Source organism: Cynocephalus volans, chromosome 8, assembly GCF_027409185.1.
Source record: "Cynocephalus volans isolate mCynVol1 chromosome 8, mCynVol1.pri, whole genome shotgun sequence".
In the NCBI taxonomy this organism is placed as follows: domain Eukaryota; kingdom Metazoa; phylum Chordata; class Mammalia; order Dermoptera; family Cynocephalidae; genus Cynocephalus; species Cynocephalus volans.
Window position 1 is genome coordinate 28,629,913 of NC_084467.1, and position 20,741 is coordinate 28,650,653.

At 39.1% G+C, this 20,741-nt stretch overlaps 1 protein-coding gene across 1 annotated transcript in view; it reads left to right on the forward strand.

The window, feature by feature from the left end:
- AGO4 (argonaute RISC component 4) overlaps nucleotides 1-13,950 on the forward strand; it is a 32,909-nt gene extending 18,959 nt beyond the window's left edge. The window contains exons 14-18 of the mRNA XM_063104011.1: nucleotides 2,135-2,450; nucleotides 2,612-2,746; nucleotides 8,431-8,532; nucleotides 8,799-8,998; nucleotides 11,272-13,950. Coding sequence (XP_062960081.1) covers nucleotides 2,135-2,450; nucleotides 2,612-2,746; nucleotides 8,431-8,532; nucleotides 8,799-8,998; nucleotides 11,272-11,380 — 862 coding nt within the window. The 3' untranslated portion in view covers nucleotides 11,381-13,950. The remainder of the gene's footprint in view (nucleotides 1-2,134; nucleotides 2,451-2,611; nucleotides 2,747-8,430; nucleotides 8,533-8,798; nucleotides 8,999-11,271) is intronic.
- Nucleotides 13,951-20,741: the final 6,791 nt, after the last annotated feature.

The window sequence follows — 20,741 nt, forward strand, 5'->3', positions numbered from 1 at the left end:
ATTGGATTGTGAGTCTTTTTTATTAATTTGTAGTAGTTCTTTGTGGTTTCTGGATACATGTCCTTGATAGGATGTACATATTGTAAATATCTTCTGCACTGTGTTTTGCCTTTTCACTCTCCTAAATAGTGGCTTTTGATGAACAGAAGCTCTTGATGCTAATGAGATTGAGTTTATTCAATCTTATTATGTCCTACTAAGAAACCTCGTGTCCCCTCTTAGATTTTTTGTTTAGATTTGAATTTGTCAGATTGATTCTAGAGTAACCAAACATGAAGGCAAGATGGTGATGTTATAGACAAAGTGCTGGCCAGGAGTTGGGAGATTTGAGTATTGCTACTCATGTGAATTTTTAATATTTCTGGGCCTTAGTTCCTTGTCTATCAAGATAATAATATCTGCCTTGTCAACTCTAAAATGTTTTTGTGTGAAATCCCATATGTGAAAGTGATTTGAGAAGTTAAATTTAGGGTTGTGGTATTAGTCATTGCCATACTTGAGAAGAAATGAAATTTAGTAGGGCCAGCCCATGGCTCACTTGGGAGAGTGTGGTGCTGATAACACCAAGGCCACCGGTTCGGGGCCCTGTATAGGGATGTCCGGTTAGCTCACTTGGGAGAGCGTGGTGTTGACAACACCAAGTCAAGGGTTAAGATCCCCTTACCGGTCATCTTTAAAAAAAAAAAAGAAAAAAAAAAAGAAATGAAATTTGCTTCCTTGGTCTTACACAACCATATCACAATTCTCATTTTTGTTCTTGAATGAAACCTCTAGATAAATAAATCCTTCCTGAAATATTGGCGATGAGGTATACATGCCACAGGGAAAGTTAACTTAAAGTCTGGAATCATTTAATTTTACCCTCAAACATTTGAGACTATATAGCTCAGTGGCTTAGAGTGCATACTTTGGTGTCACACTTCCTGGGTTTGGATTCCAGCTTTACCACTTCCTAGCTGTGTAATCTTGGGCACATTCTTTTATCCTCTTCCATCTCATTTTTTCAAATCTGGAAAATTGTGATAATTGTACCACCCTCATAGAGGGTGAGAACTAAATGGGTTAATACATGTAAAGTGCTTAGCACAGTGACTGGCACATAGTGTATGTAAGCTGTTATTTTGTTATGTGTATGTATGTTATGTATATATGTCCACTGTTATTAACCACTCTATGCCAGGCCCATGCTGTGTGATGGTATAGATGGTATAGAAAGATAAATGTGACACAGCCTCTATCTTCATGGAACCCATCTTTAGTATCTACTACATGAGATTGTCAGATTCAGGATGTCTCCTAGGTTATACTTTAAGAATTAACACTAACCATCCTAAATCCTACCTTTAAGAATTTAAGGAACTTCATATCATATTTTATCTCATTTTTTTTTTTTGCCTAGTTTTTATCAGAGAAGTATGCATGATATTTTTCTCCTTGATTCCTTAGAGAAATCTGTGCCAAGTAAATGAATTCATTCTTTCAACAAATATTTATTGACTGCCAATTGTGGACTAAGTAGTGATCTAGGTACTAGGGTACAGCAGTGACCAAGACAAATAAAACAAAATTCCTGCCCTTGTAGAACTTACATTCTTGTGTGTGTGTGTGTGTGTGTGTGTGTGTGTGTGTGTAGACAATAAATGAAATAAATAAGTTAAATATGTGGTATAAGTAATCAATACTATGGAGAAAAATAAAACTGGGAAAGAGATAGATTAGATTCTGTTCCCTAAGTCTCACATCTTAAAGAGAACTGGGGTTTTGGTCCCAGTTCCATGTACATTCTGCAATTTTGTATCTATTGTAAAAAACATGGGATCCCAAGAGAGCCAGTTCTGGGCAAGTTTTCACTTTATACATAGAGATTTTGTTAAATTTGGGTTAGGTCCTCTTTTTTTAATCTTTCCTTCCTACTATTATAGAAGAACCACTTTCACCTCTTCCGTCAATTCAGATTCATTGTCCTGGGTGACACCAGTACTCAATGGGCCCTAATGTTCTCTCCCTGTGAGCACAAATCTTTGTTCTCTTTTATAAGATTATATTTGTGATCATATCTGGTGATAGAATCTTGCTAAACCCAAACATCTTCACCTATATGTCTGAGTGGCAATGTCTCCTTAAATCTGAGCAGGCCCTCGGTATTCCAGCAGCCTGTCATCTTCCTGGGAGCAGATGTCACACACCCCCCGGCGGGGGATGGGAAGAAACCCTCCATTGCTGCTGTGGTTGGCAGTATGGATGGCCACCCCAGCCGGTATTGTGCCACTGTCCGGGTGCAGACTTCTCGACAGGAAATCTCCCAGGAGCTCCTCTACAGTCAGGAGGTCATCCAGGACCTTACTAACATGGTTCGAGAGCTGCTGATCCAGTTCTACAAATCCACACGCTTCAAACCCACTCGGATCATCTATTACCGTGGAGGGGTATCCGAGGGACAAATGAAACAGGTAATCTCATTACCTCATTGTTGCCCTTTGAGGTTTATAGGAATCTGGTTTCTAGGAACATATCCTGATGGACTTTTTCCTATCTGCCACTCTGGGTAAATCAGATCCAAGAGATATTAGGTGAGTTCTCAATGAAACATAATTCCATTTCTATCTCCTAGGTAGCTTGGCCAGAACTAATAGCAATTCGAAAGGCATGTATTAGCTTGGAAGAAGATTACCGGCCAGGAATAACATATATTGTGGTGCAAAAAAGACATCATACACGACTCTTCTGTGCAGATAAAACAGAAAGGGTAAGAAGATAAAGTATAAGCTTTGTTATCTGAGGTTGTGGGAAGTGAATGTGTTTTGGAGTGGGCATATGTACTATTTTTTTCCCTAAAAGCAGAAGTGCCTAATAATTACTTAATAAATAAACTAACTGCAGTTGAGTTTAGATGACCAATTCTGAATGACACAGTCTCAAGACTGAATATTTCTCTTGCGTCTTGCATGACAAAAGTACTGGTTTCTAGAGTTGTTTTTTTGCGGGGGAGGAGGAATGGAGGTCAGAAACATGCCAGGTACATTATGGTACAGGTAGTTTTCAAAGACGAGTTTTATCTATTTGGACTTTATTGCCATTTGCTACTTTTTGCTGTTCAGTGTCTGAGCCACAGTTCTAGGGTATAAAAAATAATTTCTCTTCCAAATTATTTTATATCAGTGCAAGGGATTCTTAGGGTACAAACATTGAATGCTTATGGAGTCACACTTATTAAGCACGGGCAAGTTACTTAACTTCTCTGAACCTTAATATTCTCAATTATAAGATATGATTAAAAATAATATCTGTCTCATAGGATATTGTAAGGATTAAATTAATAAATGAATGTGTTACTTTTGGGTACAAATTCCAGCACTTGATAAAAGGCGTTTCATGTTATCTATTTATAATCTGATGTTATGTGTAAACTAGGTAAGTTACAGGCACATAATATTGGATAGCTTTGTTTCTTTGATATTTTTTATAACTTGACTTCATCTTGTCTGGGCCTTCCTTGATCCATCCCTAGGGAGACCAGATCTTTCTGTTGCCTAATCATGTACTCTTGTTGGCTATTCCCATTACTTTCTGGAACACCCTTAGTTTTTAGTCTCTAATCCAAGAATGAGCTGTTTCTTTTTGTTTTCTGAATCATTAGAGAACTAATGATTCTTCTCTCCTTGGGTCCCAGGTCCATCAATCAGGTTAAATTAAAAGTGCTGTCTTCTAAATTGCCCAAACCCTGACTCAATAGTACTTCTTAGACTTTGCTAATACAAATTCTCTGAACTCTTGCTTGAGGTCTGGGCACAAAACATCCTGCCACCCCTCCTTAACTGCTTTTGTCACCTTTCTACCCTCTGTCAACTTGTTATCCATGTAGGTTTAGGACGTGGATTATCTTTTTAAAATCCCAAGCTATCTCCTACTTTTGTTCTTTACTATCCAGTGTCCCTACTAACCTTTCAAGATTGACAGTCCCAGTTCTTGGTCTACTTTGTACCCCTGACAGTTACCAACATCTTCAATTCTCTAAACATGCCTCTTGCCAATCTCCAACTCTGAATCAGTCCATTTGCCCATTTCCTTTGCGTCTACTCTTAGACTGATAGGAATTGCTGAGTGGGGGGGGGGATAATTTATTAAACAATGAACCATATTACAAATTCATGATAACAAATCTCAGCCAGGCCCTGCATGCTGCAATTTTTTCATTTATTCTATTCCTCACAGCATCTGTTCCAAATCTTTATACTCTTCTCAAGTCCCCTACCCTATCCATGATGCCTTCCTTGCCAGTGAAATCCCATCTTCTATTTCCCCCAGAAAACAAGATCTAGAAGGCATGCATTTTCTTAGTTGCCTTTCGTCTACTTTACAAACTTAGTGAAAGCTTGCATTTTCTTACCTCCTTCCTCACATCCATCTCAGGCTAATCTCTCCACCTATGCTTTCTTTCCCCCCTATGTGCTTTCCATCCTAATCCTTGCTGCCTTCTCTAGAGCTTCATTTCATTAATTAACCATTATTTTAATTTTATTTTTTTTTGTCTTTTTCGTGACCGGCACTCAGCTAGTGAGTGCACCGGCCATTCCCATATAGGATCCGAACCCATGGCGGGAGCGTCGCCGCGCTCTCAGCGCCGCACTCTCCCGAGTGCGCCACGGGCTCGGCCCTAATTAACCATTATTTTTAAAAATTTCAATCTTTCTCACTCTATGGCCTCCTTCTCACCCTGTAGAGTTGCTCAAATCTTCCTCAGTCCCCCCAATAAACTTCCTGACACTCTGCTTCTCCCTCAGTGTACCTGCTACCTCATCTTTTCTTCTGTTCATGACTAAACTTTTAGAAAAACAATCACTTGACTTTTTATCTGTGCCTTCTCACATCATACTTCACTTCCCTGTAGCCTGACTTCAACCTCAGGGACTCCTCTGAAGTTGTTCTTTCAATAACTTGCTCATTTGAATCCAGGGGTATCTTGTCAGATTTCCTACTCTGACCTCTTTGCAGTACTTACAATGATTGACTTCTTTGGCCTTAGCAATATGACTTTCCAGGTTTACTATCCACCTGTATAATCAGAATTTTTTTGTCTCCTCTTTCTCCTTCTGTCCACTAAACACTGATGTTCCCTGGCATTTCATACTTCTCCCTCTTTTCTTCTGAATTTCAACTCTGTCATTAGTCTCTTCCACTTTTCTGGGTTCACTTATTTGCTTATAGATTCCTAAATCTGTATTTCTAGCCTCAAACTATTCTATGCAGCTCCTGATCTGTACTTCCAGTTATCTACCAGACATATTTACTTAGATGTTCTATAGGCATTGTATCAGTCCAGATAGGCTAGGCTGTGCTATGGGTAACAACAGCAACACCAAAACACCCAAATCTTAGTGGCTTACAAAGATTTATTCTTGCTCACATTACACATTCATTGTGACTCTGCTGCAGCTGTGACCCTGCTGTCCTCCCTTTGGAACCTAGGCTGACAGAGAAGCATCTATCTGGAACATCGCCAGTCTTGTAGCAGAGGGGAAAAAAAGATACACAACAAGCTATGTGCTGGCTCTTAAAGCTTCTGCCCAAAAGTGACACATTTCAGGCCACATTTGATCAGCCAGAGCAAGTCACAGGGCCACTCCTGAGATAATTGGGTGGAGATGTATAATCCCCCTCCAGGAAGGGGCATGAGAATATTTGGCACCAGAGATACGATCTACCACAGGCATTTCAAGCAAAACACGTCTAAACCTTCTACTTATTGTTTTATCCCCATCCAAAACCTATTCTTCTCCCAATTTCCTTTTTATTCTGTTACTTGGCATCATTGTGTATTAAGTCAGCCAAGCTAGAAACTTCAGAGTTGTTCTTTAAATTCTTCTCCTCCCTTCCTGTCCCCCCATATCCAGTTGGTCAAGTAGTCTTCGGTGTTCTGCCCTGACATCTCTCTCATCTCAGCTCTTCCTCTGGTGTGTTCCCACTGCCGTAGAAAAGGCAGAACTCTTCTGTATTGCAGGAGGCTCCGAGCAGACTTCCTGTCTCCATTCCTGCTTCACAAGTGCATTCTCCACCCTGCTGTTAAAACACAGGTCTTATTGTGCCACTTCACTGCTCAGAAATCAAGTGTCCCCCATTGCTTACCAAATGCTTTCCTGTGATGGTCAGTGTTTTCCCAAGGTAGCCAAAACAACATTTTAATTTCATCTTTCACCATGACATCATACATCTTCCATTTCCCATATATACTGTGCTTTCTTATCCCTGGAATGAGCACATCCATCTTACCCTTTTTTCCCATTATTTTTATTAAGGTATCATATAGATACAGTAAAATTCACCCTTTTTAGAGTATAGATTTATTTATTGATTGATTGATTTTTTTTAAAGATGACCGGTAAGGGGATCTTAACCCTTGACTTGGTGTTGTCAGCACCACGCTCTCCCAAGTGAGCTAACCGGCCATCCCTATATAGGGATCTGAACCCGTGGCCTTGGTGTTATCAGCACCACACTCTCCCAAGTGAGCCACAGGCCGGCCCTAGTTTAGTTTAGTGTATAGTTTTGACTAATGCATAAAGTTGTGTAACCACCACCACAATAAATATATAGAATAATTCCATCACACCAAAAAAATGTCTCATGTGCTCTTTTGTAGTCAACCTTTCTCTCACCCCCAGCCCCTGGCAACCACAGATATGCATTCTGTCCCTATAGTTTTGCCTGTTCCAGAATATACAGGCTTCAAGTCTGGCTTCTTTTACTTAGCATAATGCATTTGAGATTCACTCAAGTTATTGTGTTTATCAGTAATTTGTTCCTTTTTATTGCTGAGTAGTATTTCATAATATAGATGGGCCACAATTTACTTATCCATTCCTGAGTTTAGGGATATTTGGAGTGTTTCCAGTTTTTATCCAACCCCCCACCCCCTTTTCAAGTCCTACTTTTCCTATGAGGCATGGCTCAACTATTTCCTCTGCACCACCTTTTCCCAATGCTTTTCACATGCCCTTCTCACATTGCATTATAGTTCATTATATATGATTTTATGAAGACAGAAGACAATTTCATTAGTTCTCTCTGTACCTCTGGTTCTCATCCCTAACATCTGCTGCACAGCCTAGAATATGGGTGCTCGAGCAATAACTGTTGAATTGAACATGCCTGGATTCCCTTCTCCCCAAGGTGTTACCTCTTTAGGCTCTCATCTGTAGAAATTGAGAGATTTTTTTTTTTTTAAAGGGAATTTTATGGTCACGTTTGGGACATGCTATATATTCTATCTTTCTCTTAAAGATTATACATGACTAAGTAAAGGTTCTGAAAAGTCATACACTAGAAAATTCTCTTTACCTTTGGCTTAAGCCCATGTTTCTCAAATTTGAGGATAAAATACTGAAGCATATCCTGCAAAACTAATATTCCTAAAGAACACACTTTGGGAAAATGAAACCCTAGAACTGTTATAATAACTCAATTACATTTCGTCTGGTCCAGCTAGATATCCACATTTACATGTAAATTTGGCGGGAGAATTTTCTATACTCATAGGGTTATTGCATATATTGGTTTATGATCTCCAGCTGAAGGAACACTATTTAGAATGGAGCCAAATAAACTTCCATCAAATGTGTGCCTATATGCTAGATAAACTTCTTCATATTGAACCCTGCTGTACAGCAGAAGAGGCGGACCAAATAGCAAAATTTAATTCCTTTCCTTGTAAGTGCATTTCTGAAGATCCCCTCTCTGCTTTCTTAGAAGTTGGATTTTAGAGTTTTGGCCATAAAAGAAACTTAGATTTTAAAAGCATAAGAGACCCTCACCTAATTTTATAGATGATCAGATTGAGGAGCAAAGATATTATGCTTTGTTCAAGGTATGTAGTTGGAAGGCTAGGCCTAGATCTGAAACTGGTTTCTTAATTCCCATTTCAGTGCTCTCTACCTGATAATCATTTGCCAGTTACTTTTTTTATTGACCCCATAAAGTATTAGTTTTGTTGAACCTGGTGAACCAGTTCAAAGATTTCTTCATCTTAACTTTTACTGAAAGTTGTGGATATATTTTTACTCCATGTAAGAAATAAAACTGATTTTTTTTTCTCAGAAAGCTTATCCATCTTAAATGTTAATTTTTTTTACAGTGTGTCATCTGTAAATAGATGACAGGACTGCAGCCCCAACCACAGATAAAATAATTCTTTGTCTGTATTCCCCTAAAGAGACCATGGAGTATATTTGTTCGAGAAAATACTTGAGGGTGAAATGGTTGGGCAAAGGCAAAATTACAGGGGATTCAACATCTTGAATTAAAGTAATTTTCAAGGCTTCACTTAAGAGCAGTTTACCAACGTGATACCAATTAACACACAAAAGGGAAAAAAATGGCCTGAGCACAGTTTGGCACTTTGATGATTAATTACTATTTTTTTTTTTTTTTTGGTAGGTGGGGAAAAGTGGCAATGTACCAGCAGGCACTACAGTGGATAGTACCATCACACATCCATCTGAGTTTGACTTTTACCTCTGTAGTCACGCAGGAATTCAGGTAATTTGGAAGCAGGTGCAGATCTTTGACCTGATAGACGGATGTTTGCAAATTCAGCAACTAACTTGAGTAGACTTGTTATTAAACATGGTGCTTACCTTTGCTAATACTTGTATCTTAGAACTTTTATCTTTTGGTCTAGGTATCTGCTAGTAGGTGTGCTAGGCAGAAATACTCTGAGTTTAAGGAGTAGGTTTTAATTCTTCTCTCCTCTCATGTAGTCAAGCAATATCAGAAATACATTAATCATAAAACTCTCTCTCCAGGGAACCAGCCGTCCTTCACATTACCAGGTCCTGTGGGATGATAACTGCTTTACCGCAGATGAGCTCCAGCTACTGACTTATCAGCTGTGTCACACCTATGTGAGGTGCACCCGCTCAGTCTCGATTCCAGCCCCTGCGTATTATGCCCGGCTTGTGGCATTTAGGGCACGGTATCATCTGGTGGATAAAGATCATGACAGGCAAGTCTCTCGGGCATAGTAAAATCCGGTTTTTAGCAGCATGTTAAAAAAAATTGAGCTAATACAAAAAACTTCTGTAAGGCTTTAAACTTCCTTTTAGGGTTTAAATTGCAAGGAGCAAATAAAATTGCATGTGCCTTTGAGAGCTTGTAATGTGACTTTTGGTCCAAGAAGTACTCAGACTTGTTTATACTTGTATTGTGTCTCTAAAGGAGTCTAATTTGGAGCTGCCTGTGGTTTTTCCCATAGAGCCAAATGTATTTCAGTTCTGCTCAGGCCATGAACAGCCTCAAAATGTGGCCAACACAGTGCCCTTGCTCCAGTCAGAGCAGTCACAGGCCTGTGGATTCCATTTCATGCAAGGGGAAATCTTGACCTATTCACTATGCTTCAGTACAATTTGGAAGAATGCACCACAGTGAACCTGGTGTGTGTGGGAGGGGGGCCAGATCATTCTCACCCCCAAATAGGGATCTCAGGAGAATCAGACATTTTGACCTATTACTGAGCTGCTATTAAAAGCTAAACAAGCCCTCTGCATTAATTTTCTTTTCCAAATGACCATCTGTGAAGTGTAGCAGTTTCTGGGCTCTTCCCCAAGTCAGAATTCAGCTGCTAAATAGTAGACATTCCACTGCAAGTCTATTTCTGTAAGGGCTGGAAATATACTATTATGGAAAATGCTTAACTGTGGTTTTGTACCTTCCATTCTGTAATATACGTTCATTCATTCAACACTTTTATTTGGTATTGACTGTGTGCCCAATACTGTGTGAAGCACTAGAAATATTAAGATGAGTAAGTCATATTACTTGCCCACAGGGATCTTATGTTTCACTATGGGAGACAATACAGGCAAATATAGAACTGACAACTAGCCCAAATCAGTATAGATAAAAGTGCAATGGGACATCAGAGGAAAGGCAGTTAGAAAAGATTTTATAGCTGGATGGGTAGGATTTGGCTCTACAAAGAAAAGAAAAGGATTTTCCAGGCAGAGGGAACAAATGGACACAAGGGAGAGAGAGCAAGTGACATGTTTGGAAAATAGCAAATGTTCTTTGGCTAGAGCACATTAAAGGGGAACAGCAGGCATGAGGCTGGAAAGGTATGTGAGAGCAAGACTGCCTTTATTAAATGTAAAAAGATATTCCTTGGATAGGATAGATAGGACTTAACAGTTAATTGGGTGTCAGAGGCAGAGGAGAGGATACAGTAAAACATGACTAAGATTTTGAGCCTAGATGGTAAGGATAATAATAATCATTTAAAGAGAGATGTCAGGGCCGGCCCGTGGCTCACTCGGGAGAGTGCGGTGCTGATAACACCAAGGCCCCGGGTTCGGATCCCATATACGGATGGCCGGTTCGCTCACTGGGTGAGCGTGGTGCTGACCACACCAAGTCAAGGGTTAAAATCCCCTTACCGGTCATCTTTTAAAAAAAAAAAAAAAAAAAAAAAAAAAAAAGATAAAGAGAGATGTCAGAAGAGGGATGATGATTTACAGTTTGCCAAGCCCTTTATATCACATGGTACCCTTAAGAGGTATGTTTAGAAGTTGTTGTTGTCACCCCAAAAGAGCAAGTTTAGAAGAGATGTCACTTGTCCAAGGTTATATAGCTAGTGAAATGAAAGCAAGAAGAGACTGGTGGCACAGTAACATTTGTTGGTACTGCTATGTTCCAGCACTGTGCTAGGCACATAGGTTCATTCATTCAACAAATAGTTGTGACTATACTATGTGCTAGGCACTAGGGATAGGTGGTGAGTAACATGGACAAAGTTGCTGCTTTCTTGAAATTTATATATCAGTGGGGAAATAGATAAATGCCCAATTAATAACTTAATTTCAATTGTGTCTAGTACCATGAAAGAAAAAGACAGTATTCTGTGAAAGCATGTATTAGTGACTCTGACCTGTACTTTGAGTCAGGGAAGATTTCTATGGGAAAAGTGCCATTGATTGAAGTGTAAAGGATGAGTAGGAATTAACCAGACATAGCAAGCAGTGGAAGTCTTTATATAGGTGCTATTAAGGATTTGAGTCTTTGTAGACATTATTTTATTTAATTCTTGCAATTGCCCATTAAATGAGTTGTATCGCATTTTTCAGTCAAGCAAACTGGTTTAGAGAGACTTAACAAATTATTTAAGAAGCTAAGGCTTGAGCATCAAGATCTTCTTGAATCCAGTACTATTTGTGCTACTTGAAACATATGAAGTTTGAAGTGGTCTTCTATTATACATGGTGTTTTGCTTTATTCTCTTTACAGTGCGGAAGGCAGTCATGTGTCAGGACAGAGCAATGGCCGGGATCCTCAGGCCTTGGCTAAGGCTGTACAGATCCACCATGATACCCAGCATACAATGTATTTTGCCTGAGAATCTCGGAAAAAGAACTCAACCAGTTTGGCACCCCATGCAGCCTCAGAATGTTTCAAATGCCTACCACCTCTAGATACAGCCAAGTTGACTTCAGGTGGTCTTCTACCAGCAGCTCAGAATAGTTGCACTGAATTTATACTTTGCAGCACTGTCTGATGCATCAACAAAATTGAGCCATTTTTTTAAAGGAAAGAGATACTCATAGATTACCTTTTCTGATGCACTGGACTGAATTTTTACCTCAATGTGCAAAGGCTGATCAGCCTGAACTTTCTAAAGGACTTTACAAAAAAGGTTTCTATGGAATATTTTGCTAGCTGTGGTGTTCACCGCATCCCTCTAGTCTTATAAGAGAAAGTTATTCCTTTTTTCTGTATTCATTGAGTGGAGTGTATGCTAAGTGGGAGAGAAAAACCAAACAATCTACTTCAGTTCAGTGTAACTAATTGTGTGGGTCCATAGACTTTTTAATGGAGATTTCTGACTTCGCCACTGTAAATGCCTTTAATGAGCATTAATTTTTTAAAGTTTTACAGAATATTAGTTTTACTTATCTTATTGATCTCTGCAGACTTGTGCTGGTGCAAGTACAGGCTACCAGGCAATTGCACTATATTTGGCTGCAGATTCAAACAGGCGGTTTTCTTATTTGGTTGACTTTTGTGAATGTGTGACATAAATATAATGCATGTCACTGTGACAGCACTGCCATGGTAAAAGTACTCACGTTTCCCCCTATTTGAAAAAAACAATTAGCTTTTAGTATTTTTTCAAGTTTTCAAAAATGCCCATTTTATGCTGCTGTGTGGTTTGTTAGATCTAAATGATTTTTAAACTTTTCACATAGAAAGTTAACTTTGGCAATAAACATTTTTTAAGGTCCCTCCTCTTTCTTCCTCTGACAATGTAGTTTTTTAGATGAGATTTCAGTATGATTTTATCAGCCATTTCTTATATATATCACAATCTGGCAATTTCTGAAACTGGTCAGAAAAGACATATTTCCATGCCTTTTTAAAGAATTATTTTTACCTATTTTATAGTCATAGTTGGTGTCCTATCACTTTGTTTTAAAATAAGCTAGAACCAGGATGCTTCCTTATTGGACAGGCTGTGCCAGTCCTTAAGGTACATTGAGTGATGCTGCAACTTGCAAAAATGTACCAGCATTTAAAAAATTTTTTCCTGGGAATCAAGGTTACTCACAATTACCGTGCAAATTTTTTGCCTATCTTTCAACCTGAAACGTACTTGGTGGGTTTTCCTTCCTTTTATTAAACTAAAACTGTGTAGAAAAGGTTGATTTTTCATAATAGATTCTGGATTCCACTCACAGGGAGACAGGATTCATTTCTTGTCCAAACAAAGGGAGTTTATCTAAAGCAAGCACTGGTTAAAATGTAGGGGAAAATGTATTCTGTATTTAGTGTAGAAAATACTTTGTGAATGGACAACAGTTACATAGAATCTTGGTAGTTCCAGCCAGTGTTTCCCAGCCCAAATTGTACTGACTTGCAATTTTCTATCTTAGAATGTCAAGAATGAGAGAAGGAAAGGGGGATGAAAGGTCCTGAACCACACTCCGTATGGCTGAGTAAGGTGCTGGGGGAAGAGACAGACACAATGTGGTAAAAACAATTTTGCCACCTCTGTCTAGAAACTGCTGGTGGGGAAACACTGGATCTGATGGTGAAGGGTGTTTGCTTGAACTCATTAGCTGGTCCAAATCTCATAAACTAGCCTTCTCAAAATCCCAGCAATATAAACGACTGTTTTTCTTCAGTCGTTTAAGCAAGCTTGTAAATACATTGAAGTTTACATTTCCATGTGCTGTTGATCAGCGGTGCCACCAGTGTTTGCTGAGACTGGTCTTTGAGAGTTTTATAGTATCTATCGAGTCCTGTAGCTCATTAAGCTGAGTGCAGACGTCCTTAATCTTTGCAGATAGTGGGATGAAAACAAGTTCTGTGACTGAAGCACAACATAGGCAGAAGTGAAGAGATGGCAGATGTTAATCTTAAGATTTTCCTTTTTTGCAAATACCTCACTTGGATAATACAAATCAGGACATGTTGGTGAGGGGCTGGCTGCTGCTTTTATTCATACTTGTTCAGGGAGAGCACAGAAAATACCCTTCAGCATGGCCACTCTGGACCCAAGAGGAGGAAAAATGGAAGCTTTTTTAGGAGAAGGAAGACTTGCTGGAGTCCAAGATGTGAAGAACTCTTGGTGGCCGGCTGGCTGGCTGGCCAGCGGGCATCACACCACACCTGCACTTGAGTGCCTCAGGCTTGCTTGTTTATAACGCACAGAAGAAGTGTCACTTCTCACCCTCTCTTGGCATGTATGGAGCAGGGAGCAAAGCAAGGCAGAGTGCCAGGAAGCCCTGATTCGCTTGCCTGCAGTTGAGCTCTACAGTCAACCTTGAACTATACACAGTTTGTAAGACCTCAGTCACTCCCAGTACACTGGGGCAAATCAGTATGGTGGTGGAGAGAAAGCCGGGAGGCCTATTTTTAATAGGAAAACAGCACCTTTAAGGGTACAATGCTGTCGTTTTGGACAAAGGGAAGAAAATATGGAAGAACTAGGATTATTGGAAAATACTTGCTGAGGGGTGAATCCTTAAGAGGTAATCACTGCAGAATCAGAGTTGCAGCAATACTATTGCAAGCAAGTCTGAATGCATAGTTTGAATTTAATTGGGCTTGACAATTTGAATAGGTAACCCCCTGGAACTGACTGAATTGTTATGCATGTGTCAATCAATGGGAGGTGTGCATTCTCTAGAAGTAGTTGTAGGCTGTTTGGTTTTTTAAAATGCAGCCTTTTTAGGCACTGTCATGTGGTGTGAAAGATTTAAATGTAGCAACGCTAAAGAGTAACAATTTGGGGATAAGGAACAGGGACATTAAGAGAGTGGTGAAGACCCAAATGTTGAACCAGTTATGTTTTGTTGTTGTTGTTCTTAGCTGTTGAATCCTGAGTGATTTATAAGGTGAACTCCCTGGCTTAATGCAGCCAGTGTTCTGGGCAGGCAGAACATATTCATTCTTACTGTAAATTCTATTTGCTGCTTCCAAAGGTGATGATTTACAAGCAGACATGTTCTATATGGTCTGTATTTTAGGATCTGGTGCCCAGCCTATATCAGAGCTTACCTACCTGGCTCAGCTACCTACCCTTCCCATGGGAAAAGGTAATCCACTGTTTAACAAGGCTCACCCTCTCCACCCTGCCCTATCAACCTTTTGTGGATGTGCTGTAAGATTTTCTTGCTCAATAGCAAGGTGGTAGCTCTGCTTTCATTTTAAGAAAGTGGAGGCTGAGGGCATTATATCAATACTGCTTCAACTCCAAGAATTTTTCCTTGTAAAATTAAAGGAAAGATCTTGTTATTGATTAACCATTTTCTTATGCCTTGCTATTGACATATTCATGATCTTTCTATGTCTAGTGGCTGAAAATGTTTGCATTGTTTATTTGACTAATGGTGTGACTTTTGTTTCTATATTGTTAGAACTGTAATGTTTTAAAATGTATTTTATTAAATTTGGACTGGATATATGTCTCTAGTAATACGAGGTACATTCTAAACTATTAAGGAAGGGGTTGTATCCCCATGTTGAGATAAGATGATGGTCATCTAAATTTTGCAATTTTTTTTTTTTTTTTTTGGCCTGCAGGGATATTTTGTGTTCATGTGTCCAAAAGGAGAATAAATTGGCATTCTTGTGCCAAAAATTGTTTTTCTTGTCAATTGTCTAATAAATATGGAGTACACTGTAATGGCCACATGCATGATTGCTTTTTAAAAACAATGTCTTCAATTTGAGAAATTTAACAAAGATGAACAGTAGGAACACTTTGTGTTTTTAAATCCTGGGTATCCCTTTTTTTTTTTTTTGTCAGCTGGCTGGTTGGAGATTGGAACCTGTGACCGTGGCATTATAAGGCTGTGCTCTAAACAAGAGAGCTAACTGGCCAGCACTCTCTATTTTTAGAAATTGCTATTTGGGAATTTTAGAAGAGCTTCTTAGCAACATTTCACATATGAAAAGTTTTACAAGATTCGTCAGGGTCTTGGGTACATCTCTTAATGGGAAAATCTGTTTAAGTGATCTTTTGAGAAAAATCTGCAGTCTCCAGAGGATGTGTGGCCACATACTTTATAAGACTAACTTCTCCAGATGAGAAGCTGCCCAAATTCACCCAACCGGTGACTATTTAGTCTCATGTTTTTTAAAAATTCTCACCAACAAAGCCCTTTTGCTAAGTCATGGCAGGGAGGATACAAAGATTAGCACGATGTGGCCCTTATCTTCAGGGAATTTATAGTTTACCAGAGGAGAAAGTTCTGTATGCAACTAACTCTACTACAAGGTAGTTGTTTTTCCATCAGCACAATATTTCCTTCATATTTATAAGTTATCAAACATTTATCATGAACTGAATACATGCCAAGTTCTGCCTAGCTGCTAGGCACCTGGAAGAGTAGAAACTTAATTCTTCAAATAGTTCATTCTGATAAGGCTTGGAGTGGAGGAGGAGGCAGCAAGACTAACATTATTTGAGTGCCTACTATGTGTCAGTTACTTTATATTGACATCTTTAGCCCCAGCAACAGTCCTTTGAGGTTGATAGTGGTATCCCCATTTTAAAGATGAGGAGTCAGCTTCAAAGACTTTAAATAACACACAGTTACTGAGTGACAAAGCTAGAATTTGAATCCAGGCCTGTCCAACTTCATTACACCTGTTGTTGAGTGTAAAATGACAAAATACTGTGAGGAACTTAGAAGGGGAAACAACAACTTTTGCCAGGGGGAGTCAGGAAAGACTACAGTGGTGGTGAATTTTGGGATAGATCATGAAGCATGAGCAAGAATTTTCCAGATGGACAAGGGTGGGTGATGAGGGGATTCTAGACACACTGTTCCCTTACAGTAGGAGGTTATGGTAGCTACAATTTTTCTCTGCACAAACGCTTTACCTTACACCTTCTTTGAGAGATGGATTATTTTGTGTGATTCAGGTTATCCAAATGGTCTTATTTCCACCTCATCCTCCACTACTTGTGTCATGCTTAAGTCCATCCCAGAATTACTGGGGGATGTATTACACTGGCCAGGAAAGATTCGTGTGCCCAGTCCTGTTAGGTGGCTGTTAAATAGGGGTGTGACAGACTGATAGCACCAGTACAAGGCATGTGTCTCTTCTGTCTCTTTTTCTTTATGTTTTGGCCCTGATTTCCTCTGTGTTGACTTTATTCTCTAGAAGCTAGTGGCAAGTCTTTAAAGAGAAGAGAGACAAAATCAGGTGGGGGTAGGTGGGTAGTAAAAAAAACAAAACTAGCAACTATATTAGAAATTTACTGAAGAAGGAAAGAAATGAACTTAGTTTAACAAACATTTCTGGATCTCCTGTTATGTGCAGGAAACACAAAGATGAAAGACAAACTCTGGCCCCCGAGGGGTTCACTTTTAAACTTGGGGGACACACATGTAAAAAAAGTAGACTCGAGGGTTAAATGCTATTAGAAATGTATATATGGAGCCATGGGATCACTTAGAGAGGTCCTTAACCCAGCCTGGAGGATCAAGGAAGGCTTCTTAGAAGTGATGACTGAACTGCCTTATAAAGAATAAGAGTTTGGGGCTAGCTGGTTAGTTTAGTTGGTTACAGCACTGTGTTAGAACACCAAGGTCAAGGGCTGGCCTGTGGCTCACTCGGGAGAGTGTGGTGCTGATAACACCAAGGCCACGGGTTCGGATCCCACATAGGGATGGCCGGTTGCTCATTGGGTGAGCATGGTGCTGACAACACCAAGTCAAGGGTTAAGATCCCCTTACCGGTCATCTTTAAAAAAAAAAAAAAAAAGAACACCAAGGTCAAGAGTTTGAATCCCTGTGCTGACCAGCTGACAAAACAAAACAAAACAAAAGTTCTATAAATGAACAAGGTAAAAGTAGGCATTCCAGGAATTCTGGTCATAGGCAAAGGCATAGAGGGGGGAAAAAAGGATAAGGATTATGATTTGTCTGGAGGAATTACAAGCCATTTTAGTACTCCTAGATTATAAGTAGTGAGGGAAGAGGTGGAGGGGATAAAGCTGGACTTGAGGCAGGCACCAGTTCCTGACAGGACAGGACTTGAATGGCATTCTAAGGAGTTTAGAGTTTATGTCATAGGTACAGGGGCATAGTAGAGTCTGATTTGTTTTGCTGGCAGGAGTATTGAAGGTAGGTTGAAGGTGAAGTTCTTTAAAGGGAAGATTGAGTTTTATCACAATAGCCAAGCAAAAGATGATGAGGTTTGAACTTGAGCAGGGATAGTGCAGCTGGAGAGAAAGAATGAACACAAAAGATAGTAAAAAGTAGAAAAAGCAAAACTTGGTGGTAGAGTGGATATGGAAAGAGGGGAAGGAGGTGTATTCATCAGGAGAGCTCCCAGGTTTCCGGCTTGAGTAGCTGGGTAAATAATAGTGCCATTGAGAGAATGAACACAGGAGAAGAAGCAGATTTGTGGGAAGGAGGAAGGTGGTAAGTTCAGTTTTGGACAAGTTGGATTTGAGTGCTGGTGCATATGGACTGAAGAAAGAAATTGGAAGCAATCAGTATATAGGTGGTGATTAAAACCATTCAAATGTGTGCCCAGAAAGATCATGCAGGGCAATAAGAGATAAAAAGCATGGAATTCTAGGGAACACAGTTATTTAAAGGGTAGATAGAGGAAGAGGGACATCCAAAGGAGAATAAGTAATGCACAAAGAGATAAAAGAAAACTAGTCATCCTAGAAACCCAGGGAAAAGAACATTTCATCAAATATATATAGGACGGAATTATCTATGTGACACTAGGCAAGTTACTTAACTTCTCTAGTCTCATTTTTCTTATTCATAAAATGGAGATAGCACTAGTACTTACATCCTGGGGTTGTAAGGATTAAATGAGATAACGTATGTAGACTTGGAAGCACTTAGATGTAAGTTATAAAGAAGAAGAAAGTAGTAAACCATTCAATACTGGTACTGAAAGACAAGATCTGAAAAGGGTCCGCTAAAATTTGCAACAAGGAAGTTATGGGTGACCCACAAAGCAATGTCTGTGGCTGAAGGGGGCAGAAACTCAACTGTTGAGGTGTGAAGAATGTATAGTGCAGAACCTCTAGTTGACAGATTGGATATAAAGGGGAAGAATGAATTGATATTGACTGGAGTGGGAAGTGGTTCATTTTTCAAAGAGGGAGAGATTTGAGCATATTTATACACTAGGGAAGTAGGTTAACAGAGAGGGAAAAATTGGAAGTACTGGAAAAAGAAAAGGTGCTTGATAAAGAGAGAACTTGAAGGAAGTTGGAGGAAATAAGATCCAATGTATGATTGAAAAGAACTGGGAGAGGCACAGAAGTGGGAGGAGACTCTATAGCCTTTTCTAACTGTTTTGAAGTATAACATACATACGAATCTTAGATGTATAGCTCAAATTTTCACAAAGCAAAAACATCCATGTAACTCCTACCCAGATATAAAAACAGAAGTTTACCAGCTTACCAGCACTCCAGAAGGCCTCCAGCACCCCTTCCTAGTCACTACCTGAACCTATTCTGCTCGAAGATAAAAAGATAACTACCACTTTAAAAAAAAACAAAACAGTTTTATTGAGGTGTCACTGATATACAAACTCCACATATTTAATGTGTACTATTTAATGAGTTTAAACATATGCATACACCTGTGAAGCCATCACCACAATCAAGGTTGTAAACATATCCATCAATAACCATTATATTGACTCGTAGCACCACTGGTAGTTTTGCTTGCTTTGAAGCTTATATATATGTATCTATACACATATATATTTATATATAAAATGTATATATACATACACATATACACACACACACATATATATATTTTTTCTTTTTTGGTGGCTAGCTGGTGTGGGGATTTGAACTCTTGACCTTGGTGTTATCAGCACCATGCTCTAACCAAGTGAGCTAACAGGTCAGCTCTGAAGTTTATATAAATGGAATCTTTTGCTTCCAGCTTCTTTTGCTCAATTTTATGCTTGTGAGATTCATTCATGTTGTTGCACATAACAGAAACATGTTCATTTTTACTGCTGTATGGTATTGCGTTGTATATATGCCACAACCCATTAGCTGGGTTTTGGACCCTTGGGTTGTTTCTACCTTTCAGCTATTGTGAATAATTCATCTACGAACATGGGTGTATACATATCTCTTTAAGACACTGCTTTAAATTTTTTTGGGTATATACTCAGAAGTGGAATTGCTGGATCATATGGTAATTCCATGTTTAATTTCTGAGGAAACACCATACTGTTTTCCACAGCAGCTATTCCATTTTATACTCCCATCAGCAGTGTGCAAGGGTTCCTATTCTCCACATTCTCACCAACACTTGTTATTTTGTTTTTTTATTTTTGTTTTTTAAATAATAGCCATCTTAATGATATCTCATTGTGGTTTTGATTTTCATTTCCCTAATTGTTAGTGATGTTGAACATTTTTCCACGTGTTTACTGGCCAGTTGTATACATTCTTTGTAGAAATATCTACTTGAGTCCTTTGCACATTTTTGAATTGGGTCTTTAAATTTTTGAAGAATAGTTTTGATAGTTTGATGTGTTTTTTTGTTTTTTCTTTCAGCACTTTGAAGATGTTATTCTGTTGTCTTTTTAGCTTCCATTGTTCTGTTGAGAATTTGACTATCAGCTCCTTTGAAGGAAATGGTCCTTTTTTGTCTGGTTGCTAAAGCATATTCCCTTTGTCTTTGATTTTCAACACTTTTATACTATAATAAGACCTAGGCATTTTTGTATTTATCCTCCTTAGGACTTTGTCTTATTCACCTTTGTTAAACCAGCACACAGTGTGTGGCAGATATATAGTAGGTGCTCTTTAGTGTATGCTAAACAAATGAGATCCCTAGACTCCCCCAGATAGTTAAGGAAGCAATGCTTGAACTTCCCTCTACCCCAAACCTTGCTCTCCCAGTGATCAGAGTCTCAGTATCCCATGTGATATTAATCTCCCAACACTGTGTATTGGGTAGGGGAGGGAGGGAAGAATTCAGACATTAGCGATACTGAAGAGTTTTAAAAAATAAAACTCTTAGGGCTGGCCCGTGGCTCACTTGGGAGAGTGTGGTGATGATAACACCAAGGCCACAGGTTCGGATCCCTATATAGGGATGGCCAGTTAGTTCACTTGGGAGAGCGTGGTGTTGACAACACCAAGTCAAAGGTTAAGATCCCCTTACTGATCATATTCCAAAAAAATAAATAAATAAATAAAACTCTTGTTAAAAAATATGCCAAATGTAATGGCAATT